This window comes from Oreochromis aureus, linkage group 6, assembly GCF_013358895.1.
Source record: "Oreochromis aureus strain Israel breed Guangdong linkage group 6, ZZ_aureus, whole genome shotgun sequence".
NCBI classification, from domain to species: domain Eukaryota; kingdom Metazoa; phylum Chordata; class Actinopteri; order Cichliformes; family Cichlidae; genus Oreochromis; species Oreochromis aureus.
Genome location: NC_052947.1, coordinates 28,220,380 through 28,232,878, shown reverse-complemented (window position 1 = coordinate 28,232,878; position 12,499 = coordinate 28,220,380). Strand labels below are relative to the sequence as shown.

Sequence of the window (12,499 nt, the reverse complement as noted above, 5' to 3'; positions counted from 1 at the left end):
ACCCAAAGAGTAGAGTCCTGGCCCCTAGCCCTGCCAGTGTAGCAGAAATGATGAGGGATGATGATGGCAGCAGCAGCCGTTCTTCTCTGGGTGAGTAGCTTAATGTTGTTCGTGTGTAATTTACGTTGAGTAGGCTAACCACGTTATTACATTAATGCATGTAAGGTGAACTAGCAAACACCGTCGTAGTTACATGCGGCTGTCTTCTTGTTTGATGGCAGATGCTCCCTTCACCCTGGCCTAAAAGGCTAAAATGACCAAAGAAAAAGTGGAAAACAGCTAAACATGAGAGGTTTTTGGACAAACCCATATGTAAAAGATATATAAAAATCTTATAAAGTTTGTATCTGTCTTGTGTGAAACTTGTATGAAAAGCATACAAGAGTGAAAACAGATATAAGATCCCTTGAAAAATTATATAAATGAAACTTGTATGTTTTGGATACTTACTAAAACAATATATGAAAGTAATGAGAAAGTGGCCACTTTCATGAGTGAATCATATAAGCCTTAAATGATTCACTATATGAAGTAGGCCACATGTTATGCAAGTCTTGTATAAGTTTTTACTATTTCTTTTCCATATGGGAAGTTTGTGTTTTTTCCATTGTTTAAGCACTGCTTCCAGCCAAGAGTGATACCATATATGCCCTATAGCTGCAGAAAAGGCTAACATTGTTAGCTTTTTACAAAAAAACAGCTAAACATGAGAGGTTTTTGGACAAAGTTTGTGTTCTCCATTCTTTAAGCACCGGTTCGAGCACCGTTTAAGCACTGGCACCGTTTCAAAAGTACCGGTTTGGCACCGGTATCGGATAAAACCTAAACGATACCCATCCCTATCTCAGACTGCAGGCTTACTTGTTGTTCCTAGAGTTTTTAAAAGTAGAATGGAAGAGAGACCCTTCGACTTTCAGGCCCCTCGTCTGTGGAACCAGCTTCCAGTTTTAATTCAGGAGACACACAATATCTTTACTTTTAAAATAAGGCTTTAAACTTTTCTTTTTGCTAAAGCATATAGTTAAAGGCTGGATCAGCTGACCCTGAATCCTCCCTTCCTTATGCTGCAATAGACATTATTGCATATGGGGCATTCCCATAATCCATTGAGTGTTTCTTCTTTAGTCAATTTTTTAAACCCACTGCATTTAATTATTAGTTATCATTAACCTCTAGCTCTCTTTCAGAGCAAGTCTTTTGTCCTGTTTTTCTACCCTCTTGTTAAAAGGGAGATTTTCTTTCCTACTGTTGCCAACAATGCTACACTCAAAGGGATGTCACAATGGCAGTTTATTTGACTTATGATTACAGTTATCACTTTTTGATCGCTTTTGTACAAGTCAGTGTTTAAAGTAATGGTGCAAGTAATGGTCAAGTTACAGATTTCAACATCAGTGATGTTGAAATCTGTAACTTGACATGACAAACATACACCCTAAGACTAACTTTAGGATAAAGAACAACCAGTTCTAGAAGTGATGGTGTGACACAAACAGTACCGATGTCAACATCAGAGGTGAAAAATTATAAGTGAAAAATTAAACTCTGTACTGTATACCACAAAAGTGGCTTGCACCATTATTTATAGGAGGATAATGATCAAAAACAGAAGCAAAGTTTGTACAAGTCTAGATACTGACCATAGTTGGGCTGACAGTAGTATGCTCCATGAAGTGCTTTACACGGCGACAAAATCTGGGTAGTAGAAGCAAACTATATCCTACTTTTTCTTGCTTTTCTGACTTTACTATTGGAACTCACTCAACTTAGGAGTGAGCAGTGACTTTATACCAGATGCCCTTTATCCATTCATTCTCCTTATGTATGGACATTGCTTGTGGTGTACCCCAAGGGTCAGTTTTGGGTCCAAAATTCTTCAACTTATACATTAATGTCATTTGTAAAGTGTCCAAAGTATTAAAAATTGTACTCTTTGCTGACGATACAAACATCTTCTGCTCTGGTGATGATCTGCAGAATTTATTGGAGGATATGACTAATGAAATAAGTAAAGTGAAGTTCTGGCTTTAAAAAAACAAATTATCATTAAATTTGAATAAATCCAAACTTATGTTATTTGGAAATAGTAGTTTAAATACAAATGCTAAGATTCAAATAAATGGTGTTGATATTGAAAGAGTCAGTGAAAATAAATTTCTGGGGGTAATAATAGATGAAAAACTTAACTGGAGACCTCACGTAAGATACATTCATTCCAAAGTATCACAAAGCATTGCAATACTAAACAAGGCAAAGCAGGTATTCGACAGAACATCACTTCATATTCTCTACTCTTCAGTGATTTCACCATACTTAAGCTATTGTGCAGAATTCTGGGGCAACATCTATGAAACCACATTGCATTCACTTTTTACTCTTCAAAAAAAAAGCAGTTCAAATCATCCACAGTGCAGGTCATAGGGAACATACAAACTCACTATTTTTGCAGTGTGAAATATTGAAAATTGCCAATCTAGTGAAATTCCAAACAGCACAAATTCTATTCAAAGCAAAAAATAAAGAACTGCCAGGTAATATTCAGAGTATGTTTTTTTTCTTTTTTTGAAAGAAGTAAGTTATAATTTAGGGGGTTTTTGTAACTTCAAAACAGGGAAGGTACGTACTACAAGAAAAGCTTTTGTGTTTCTGTTCATGGAGTGAAACAGTAGAACAGTTTGAATATGGAATTAAAGCAATGTCCAAACATAAAACAGTTCAAAAAGAGTTATAAAAATATGATCTTCTTGAACTATAACGAAAGGGAAAATATTGAAATGAAGTGAATATCTCTGTGAAATGCACTTCAACCCACACACACACACACACACACACACACACACACACACACACACACAGTTCTTTATTGCCAGATGCCACGTTTATTTTGAGTTTTGTGACAGTCCACAGTCTGGACAGCTCCGGTTCCCAGCCTCCTCTCCGCTTCTCTCCCGTCTCACTAAAAAGGGGAAGGAAACCATCATCAGACCAAACGCCATCAGCTGTGTTCTCACCTGCCTCTCCAGCACCGCCCCGTTGAGCTCACTGCACCACTCCTCCCCTGCAGCCGAGCCCAGGACCACACCTCCGCCACAATCTCTATTTAAAAAAATTTCATGATGTGATATTATAGTATATAGTATATATTATATCAGAAATCTGTTCACTATTTTTATTACAGATTATATCAGTAAGGAAGCTGACTAAATATTAACTGACAATTTATGGCAAAGGGGTGGGATTAAATAAGTGTGTACTTCTTCCCACTCCCATTCAACATGTAAATGAATCAGAACGGTAGCAATATTGAAATGTATTGACTTTTGTATAGTATTTTTTTTCTCTCTTATCTTCTTTACTAAATATACCTGTATATTATTTACATGTTTGAAATAAATTAACAAACAAACAAACAAACAATAAAGGCTTATATCCATACTAAGAATATGCTTGCTTGTACTTATTTAAATTTAGAATCACCAACCTAATTAACGTAACCAAATGCATGCCTTCTGGCTGTGGGAAGTCTGAGTACCTGTACATGATTACCTGTTGTAATGCTATGTATGCTGTTTACATAATTCTGTAGACCATTAAACATAAACAGATGTTGCATGTAAAATGACAACTTTTTTTTTAACAAGAAAAAGCTATTCCAGGCCTTTTAATGAAGTATATGTCGTTTACTAATGACAAAATGACACTGAATACAAGCAGTCAGAACAGTCAGGCAACCTCACATCATTCTATCTACAAATTATTTGTGTTTTTTCTGGCACCCTTAAAAAATGGTAACTGTGACAATCTTCCACATGGATAGTTGCATTTTTTTCCTCATTTAGTTTCCAAAATGTTGAAGTCATTTACTTGTTTTCCAGTAAGTCAAACCAGGCTCATGTTGTCACACATAATCTGAGAAACAGTCTTTGCTGTCATAATGTAATGAACAAAATATTTTTGATCTTATTTGCAAACACACATGATTATGTTTGCTCAAAGTAGATCAGTGCTAACAATACATGTATGAAGAGTCTTTGTACATGTGTTGTACAAAGACACACTGGGACAGAGGTTTATTTTATATGTATAAAAATGAAGATAATCACATAATTTGAACAGTATTTAAATATTTTTCTATGTATGACATACAGACAACAGCCTGCACACCAACTTTATAAACAAAGTATTATGTTGGTTGTCTTTTCTTCTGCCTCTCTGCTTTCACTTCAAATCAGCTGACTACCTGAAATGAATGGTGATATTATATGAATACATTTATTTGTCATGATTTTACATCTTATTATTTTCTGGTGGGTTAAATTATCTCTACATTTTTTTTTCACAAATCCAGACATTTTTTCTGCCACACGGTGTGTCATTCCAGGAGTTTTCTCTTCTATAGAAATAGATTTCTGCACAATCTTCATCTCTAACAAGACTGTTAGGCTCGTCAGTGTCCCAGAAACTGAACACAAAAACAGAAAAAAAGACTAACCATTTTATACTGACACTGAAGTCATGGTATACTGAACAAACAACTACACACGAGGACAAGAATTTACACCTACACTTTATCGTAAAATGCAAGTTACCAACAATAATTTATTAAAGAGTCATGTAAAAAACATAAAGTGTGAAACCTGATGGTAAGTGTAGTCCCATCCACCCATTTCCATGTCTGTTCTTTTTCAGCGTCAGTCAGTCCAATCCATGTCCGAGTTTTAAACTCTCTTATGAAGTTCTTATTCACAGAAAAAGAAATAAACAATAACATTAAATACATCTCAGTTTGACACTTTTGTCTTTGTGTCTCATAAACAGATTTTCCTCCTATATACTGTACCTGTTCCTCTCTGCTGTTGATAATCACCAGGTCTGCCCCTCTCTGCAGACAGTCCTCTCTGCTGTCATTCCAGGTGTTTTTAGTAGATGAAACGTAATATAAACTGTGGTTGAAGTATATCCATCCTTGTTGGATATAGCAAGCTGCAAAGGACAGTAAGACTGAACCTTCAGAATTATGCTCAAGAAAATAATAAACAGCAATGTTAATAATGATAATAATGTTTAGCGTTACACTCACCTAATTCATTCATTTTCATGTCTTGTTGTTTAGTCAAGTTTTTAATAATGGCCTCACAATCTGGTGTTGTTGTTGTATCAGAACTGTCTGTAAGAGCAAATACACATTTCCTTAAGTAACTACACCACCAGAGTGCCACATGAATGAACCTGATTCAAGTTAAATTAATTGCAGTTGTTCAAATTGTAACAGTAATTCTCTGTCATTTCTGTTCTTATATTATTCAGATGGTGAATTTATGGTGACATTACAGAGAAAATGTAAATTGACTCACAAAAAGCCAGTCGCAGTGAAATGTTGAGTGTAGCTTGAAGAATACACAGAAGTGCAAAGCTCAAAACAACCAGTCTGCAGAGTTTTCTTTCTGTGTGCAGGAATCAAACAGATAAGAAAATTTATTGTCATTATACAAGAATGTACAACAAAAATTATGGTGCACTGTCAGGATATGGACTCATGCATAATAACAATAATAATAATAATATAAACACCAACAGGAGAATAAAAAAATATATGGAGGGGTAAATAAAGAGGAAGTAGAACTGATAAAAATGTTGCATAATAAATATTGTATACATTAAAAAAACAGTCTTGGGTTTAGTGGTTTTGAGTTCAGTGTGGTTACAGTGGTAGGATAAGAACTGTTCAGGAATTGTTTGGTGTGACTTTTTATGCATCTGTATCTCTTACCAGATGTGTATTAGCAGACTGATAAAAGAGCATTAGCTGGTGTGCTAAACCATAAAGATTTCACAGATCACAAGTTAAAAACAGCCTCTCATAAATGGATATTTAAAGATGAAATATTGACTCTGTCTATTTCCTGGTTTGTCAGTAGGGGCCACTGAAAACACCTGGACTGTATTTAACATTTACCTGAGCATACCTGGTGCCCAATAATCCAGCCCTAACTATATGCTTTATGAAACAGGAAAGTTTTAAGCCTAATCTTAAAAGTAGAGATAGTGTCTGTCTCCTGAATCCAAACTGGAAGCTGGTTCCATTGAAGAGGGGCCTGAAAACTGAAGGCTCTGCATCACATTCTACTTTTAAATATTCTAGGAACAACAAGTAAGCCTGCAGTCTGAGAGTGAAGTGCTCTAATGGGGTCATATGGCACTTTTATTATTATCTGATTATTTAAGACCTTGTATGTGAGGAGAAGGATTTTGAATTTAGATTCTGGATTAAACAGGGAGCCAGTGAAGGGAAGCCAATATATGAGAAATATGCTCTCTCTTTCTAGTCCCTGTCAGGACTCTTGCTGCAGCATTTAGGATCAACTGAACGTTTTTCAGGAAGTTTTTAGGACATCCTGATAATAATGAATTACAGTAGTCCAGCCTCGAAGTAGTAAATGCATGAACTAGTTTTTCAGTGTCACTCTGAGACCAGATGTTTCTAAATTTAGTGATATTAGTCAAATGGAGGGAAGCAGTCCTACATATTTGTTTAATACCTGCACTGAAGGACAACAATGACTCCAAGGTTCCTCACAGTGTTCCTGGAGGCCAAGGTAATGCCATCCAGAGTAAGTATGTGGTTAGTATGGAAGAGGATTAGGGACACCGGAAAAAAAGTGGGCACAACTTTTTTTTTTCCAGAATTCTGAGATGAAAGTCAGAATTCTGCCCTAATCCTCTTCCGTAGATTAGAGACCATATTTCTGAGATTTCGGGGAGAGTACAAAAACCTCAGTTTTAGCTAAATTTAGAAGAAGAAAGCCCTGATACTGAGTTCTTGAAAAGAAGAAAGTATTAAATACTTTATAACTATTAAATAACATTATTAAATAGTTTTAATAGTAATAGTGGTTGAAAAAATAAACTTTGAATGCAGTTTATTCCCTAATCGTTTGTTTTAATGAAAAAAAAAAATCCTCCACCTGATTCCAAGAATATCTACCAAGGTGGTGTTTTCAATGCAAACTCATACTTAAAGCTAGAATAAAACATATGACATGGACAGACAGCATGAAAATCTTATAAATAAATTGAATTACTTACTTCTGGTCGAAGTATCAGCTCCATTTTCACAATCCATGTCAGATTCGTATTTAAGAACAAACTTATTTTGCTGTGGTATGACAAAGGCATATAGTTAGAAAATGCAGGAACTAATCCATAACTTCCTTATCTACCTTTCTTTCTTACATTTTTCACAACATCCGGAGGTTTAAGTTTCCTGCTTTGCTGTCTTTCTTTCTTAAGTTACGGTTTGTCAGTTGAGTCAGTTTTTGTCATGGTCCCTGCTTCCTCTATGCAAGAGGTGTCAAACTCATTTTAGCTCAGGGGCCACATCGAGGAAAATCTGTTCCGAAGTTTATACTTTACAAAATCATCTTGCGGGCCGGATTAAACCCGTATTTTTAAAAACCCGTTTGTGGGCCTGATTCGGCCCGCGGCCCCTATGCTTGACACCCCTGCTCTATGTTGACCTGCCCTTTCTGTCTCTCCCTCTTTCGCTCTGTCCCCTGTGGATTTGTTTTTACTTTGCTTCTTCGTTTCAGGGCTGGGTCCTCCTCAGTACCTATGTGCCCTCCTGGCGAGGCACACTTGGAAGTTGTTTTGGCATTAACTCACCCGTTTTGCAAGCACTTACTGTGTTGAGGACCCAGAAAGATTAAGTGTGTGCCTGAGTACTGACCTTTGAACCCACTTAAGCTAACATACAGCCAGGCCTCTGATTCCTCTGCTCTGTTACTATCCGATTCCACCATTTCATCAGTCTTGCTTAATGCATCATAATTCATTTGTTTCTGGTTGTAAAACATACATATGACTGTTTGGTGTAATGCTGTATATGGCTGTTAAGTATATATTTTACTGTAGAGCATTAAACATAACCAGATGTTGTATTATGTAATTGTTGTGCATGTTTTTGTCAAAATAAAATCAAAACATTTTCAAGAAATGATTTGTTCATCAAAAAAATAATCGATGAACAAAAAGAGTAGTCAGACATCAGTAGCGGTTTTTGATACGGGCGACACGGGCAGTTGCCCGGGGCGGCATCACGCGCATCGGCAAAGAAAAAAAAAAATTGCTCGTACTCACGCTGCCCCGACGTCAGCCAGCGCATATTGGGAATGGCATGGGCACCGATCAGTTTTCTATCGCCCATTTGCTGGGAGTAAGGGCGTCCTTCGTTTGCGAGGTGCGCCTGCTGCTTGCGGCACAGGGAGGAGAGGGCGGGGCGACGGGGGATTCACTGGCTGGCTGGAGCAGCGTCTAATAACCAACTCGCAAAATAAAACAAAATAAAAACAAACCAACAAACACGAATTTGCACCGATGTTTTTTCGAAATTCTATACACGAAAAGTGAGCGCGAGAGCCCTCAGTGCGCCTGCTGCTGAAGTCAAAGTAAACTTTATTGTCATCTCCGCTACATACAGTCCAGTATATAGAGAGACGAGACGACGAGGCTCCAGTTACAGCAGTGCAAGTAAACAATAAATATAAGAAGAGTAAGAAAATAAACATACACTTTAGTACTAGGGGTAAAGGGATCAATAAAAATTTAAAATTTACAGTTTGATGATTTAAAGTCTCACATACAACCCGTCAAAAGGGGAGGGGGCCCTGCTGCTTCCAAATAGAGCACATTTCATTTATAATGTTGTAAATCCAAGCTCATTATGTATTCATGATTTGAATCCTGGGTTGTGTGAAATCTCAGAAATAAACCCTAGACAAAGTGAATCTGTGAACTAAGGTGTAGGTCTATTAGGTCATGTTGTGGTGATCCTCGGGTTGAGGGATTTGTGTTCATACTGGAGTGCAAAATTAAAACCAATGGAAGATGGACAAGAAAAGTTCAAAGCCATCAGGTCCTCAGTTTAGAAAAAATAGAAAAGAAGAGGAGGAGAAACGAGCAAAGGATACAGGTAAGCAGATGTGTCATAATGGCAGGTCATCCTGAAACAATCAGAATCAGAATACTTTATTAATCCCTAAGGAAATAATGTGGATTACAGTTGCTCCAAGAAGAAATGGTAAAAATAGCAACAGTAACAGACTAAACTCCAAACAATACATTATGTTACAGATTTTAATATCAATTAGTCATTGTCAATTGTTGATTTGTCCTGTTCTCATTGTATGACGAATTATGATGGCTGTTTGGTAGCCGTTTGCATACTATGCATACTCTCTCTTTTCATATGTGTGTGTGGACAACAGTTTTATGTTAATGTACAATCCTTAAAATGTTTTCTGTGTGTGTGTGTGTGTGTGTGGTGTCCTGGCCTGTTTCGCCCAGGGCGCCAAACAGGCCAGGACCGCCACTGTCAGACATATTTGAAAACTAATGGCATTTTGTGGCAGCATGAGACAGCTGTAACTGTCACAATCTGCTGTGTAGAATGAAGAGTAGACCGATATATTAAATATTCGTTTATTGGGTGAGAAAATCAGACCATGTCATAACTGCTTTAAGTCATACAGAATAGATATCAGAGCCTTAAACAGGCTGACTTCTGCTAAATGGGGCAAACTGAGCAGAAAGTATACAAACACATAACATCCTTTTAGAATATGATGTAACACTATAGATCAACTTACCTCAGAATATATAAAGCATATAAACAATTACAGCAATATGATGCAACAAACACAGCAGTACTACTAATCCAAAATACTCAAAGCTTCATAGAACTGAAACAAACATTTATTTTTAGCTCCATTCTGCTGCTGATACATACTTTAGGTTTCTGAATATTAAACTTGTTTCTGCCTTTCATAGTGTGTAACTTGAAGGCCCTGAGTACTTTCTCCCACACTGAAAACACTGGAATAATAAAATTATTTGAACATTACCTAATAAGACTGATTCAGGACAGACAATTAGTTATTTTAAACTTTCCTAGCAGTCGTTCACAAACAGGGAACAGTCTGTCTATTCTCTCCATCTGTCGGCTGCTGCTGGCTCTTCCTCCTCCTCTTCCTCACACACTGCTGAGTTTGTCCTGGTGGATCATCAGGGGTGCAAAGCCTCACAGATGATGTGCAGCAGTGGGTCCCTCAGTCTGTCCTCACTCTGGACACTTGCAGTCGTCACACATGGAAATCAAATGTGTGATAAGCTGCAGGATTCAAACACAAGTGTAACTTATAAATACATGTTCATACTTTTAATACACAATCAGAGAGAAAGAAACAGAGAGAGAGTGCAGGACAGACAGACAGACGACAGTCTCAGGTGTACACACTGCTACAAAACAGCACAAGAGAAGGAGGATTTAGTGTTTGTGTTATTACGAGTGCTAAACAAGAAGAGTTCCAGATGGTACAGTGGACACATGTGTGACTCCTGTGATTAAAGCATCTTTCTTTCAGCTTAACGAGTGAACCGTCAGCTCGTTCAAACACACGTTAAAGTCCGTTTGGCTCGACACCACCGAACAGAGGCAGCAATATAACATAGCTAACATTAACAGTGCAGTGAATCCTGCTTGTGCCGTGATATTCAGGACTGCAAACCGAGCAGCATCACTGACTTTCAGCTTGTTGTGTTTGTGGATATATGACTGACTTTAATTATGCATAAAATCATCACATTATTTGTAAGATTAAGGTCGACTATTGAACGGCGTATATTTTAAAGTAAAGGCTTTAAAACCAAGTTAACGCTGAAAGTACAAACATCACTAATGTCACATAACTTTGCCGACATGTGGCCAACAGTAATGTTTTAATGTTCTTCATCATTAAACAATTGCACATAAATAAGTGGCATAATATTCAGTACTCACTTTTGAGAGTTCACTCTTCCGCTGCCCCGCTTCAACCTTCCGTCGTTTTTTTCGGCAAAACTATCCACACCCACCACCGCGCTATGAATTCTGGGATATGTTGGGCCATGAAGGATACACCGACCCATCCTTCAAATTCAGGGAAATGAAGGAGGCATTTGAGGCTGCATTTGGAGCAGCCTTCAAATTGGGACAGCCTTCGTCGCGCCGCTGTGACGTAATCAGCCTTAAAATGCGGCCTTTAAGGCTGCAGACCCTGAATTGGGATACAGCCAATATATACACAAAAGGAAATCAGGTCAGAGAGGCAACACCTGGGGAACACGGCTGAATGTGATCTAACTGACGAGACAGCAGAAGCAAAACTGAACAAGCAGCAGACAGGACAAGAGAATGTCAAAGTAAAGCAGGAAGTCACACACAATGAGAAACAAACTAAGACACACGGGCTTTACACAGGGACTGGAGAGAAACACATGAACAAGACAGACTAAAAAAGTGACACGGAACACAGGGGAGGCATGATAACAGTAACCAAAAGCCAAGATAACAAAACCAAGACCAGAAAGAAAGTACAAATAAGGAGCATAGCAGAATATGATGAGTATAAGAAACAAAACCTAGAACACAAACTTAACAAAATAGTAACAAAGGCCTGAATGACAACAAATACAAAACACAGAACTATAATATAAGGATAATAAACTAGAAAACTCCTAAACATTCCCAAAACTCAAAACGCTGCGTCACAGACCCTGGACCATGACAGTAACTGTAAACAGCCCAGTTTTGGTTGCACTTAAAGAAAAGAATAGAATAGCTTTATGTGGACATGTACAACAAAATTTTGGCAAATCGCATTCACGTTCAAGTTTTGTTGTGAAAGTCCAAAGCCATAAACCAGATTAGCAGCATGTTAAATGGTTAAAGTCTCGGTTGGCTTTATAGTTGAAAATAAAGTAATTTAGCCTGCTCCTTTTCATGCATGCTTGCATGTTATTTCAAGGGAAAGCATGGTTTGTGTGTATGAAAGGACAAAACTGTTGAAACTGTTGAACCAAATGTGAAATAAATAAATAAATGAAATGAAATAAAGAAACATTTTGGGGTTGCCTATGTTAAATATAAACATTGCCATATTTTTTATCTGGTCATTGTGCATATTAGAAATGTTATATATTGTAAGTTAGCTTTTAACAAGCATGTAATAATTACATTTAAATTAGGTGGTCTTTTTTTTAAACACATATCTCTTTAGGCCTGAATTGACGATGGCAATACCACACATTCAGACACAGTAGTAGATGGTGTTTTGAGTACTATATGTGCTAGTCTAATTTGATTATAGGATTCAAGGAGCTTTATTGTCATTCGCATCACATGTTAACATGAGGTGGAAAATTAGGTATACACGGTCCCGGAGCAAAAAGAAACAAAATAATACAGATAATAAAGATACAGAATTTAAAAAAAAAAAAAAAGTAATAAACAATAGTTTTTTTGTTTTGACAAACAGAATAACAAGTAATAAAATAAATACGATAAATAATGCAATAAGTAGAGTACAACAACCTGAGTACCAGTATGGAGTATGGGTATAGAGTGTAGGTATAAATATGGGCATAAATAAATACTTTTAGCAGCAAAGGGCATGATGCCAGCATT

At 37.1% G+C, this 12,499-nt stretch overlaps 1 protein-coding gene across 3 annotated transcripts; it reads right to left on the bottom strand.

Annotated features, from left to right (window-relative positions):
* Nucleotides 1-2,194: 2,194 nt before the first annotated feature.
* LOC120440723 (CD209 antigen-like protein A) lies at nucleotides 2,195-8,179 on the bottom strand. 3 transcript variants are annotated; one of them, XM_039613880.1, is made up of 7 exons: nucleotides 8,137-8,179; nucleotides 7,087-7,156; nucleotides 5,355-5,444; nucleotides 5,081-5,167; nucleotides 4,841-4,983; nucleotides 4,638-4,738; nucleotides 2,195-2,956 (listed from the first exon to the last, which is right to left on the bottom strand). In XM_039613880.1, the coding sequence occupies exons 2-7, from the start codon at nucleotides 7,121-7,123 to the stop codon at nucleotides 2,716-2,718; spliced, it is 699 nt and encodes a 232-aa protein (XP_039469814.1). In that variant the 5' UTR covers nucleotides 7,124-7,156; nucleotides 8,137-8,179; the 3' UTR covers nucleotides 2,195-2,715. The 3 variants fall into 3 exon arrangements, with proteins under 3 accessions (XP_039469814.1, XP_039469815.1, XP_039469816.1); XM_039613881.1 differs by lacking the exon at nucleotides 8,137-8,179 and adding an exon at nucleotides 7,234-7,441; XM_039613882.1 differs by lacking the exon at nucleotides 2,195-2,956 and adding an exon at nucleotides 3,022-4,462.
* Between the last annotated feature and the right edge of the window lie 4,320 nt (nucleotides 8,180-12,499).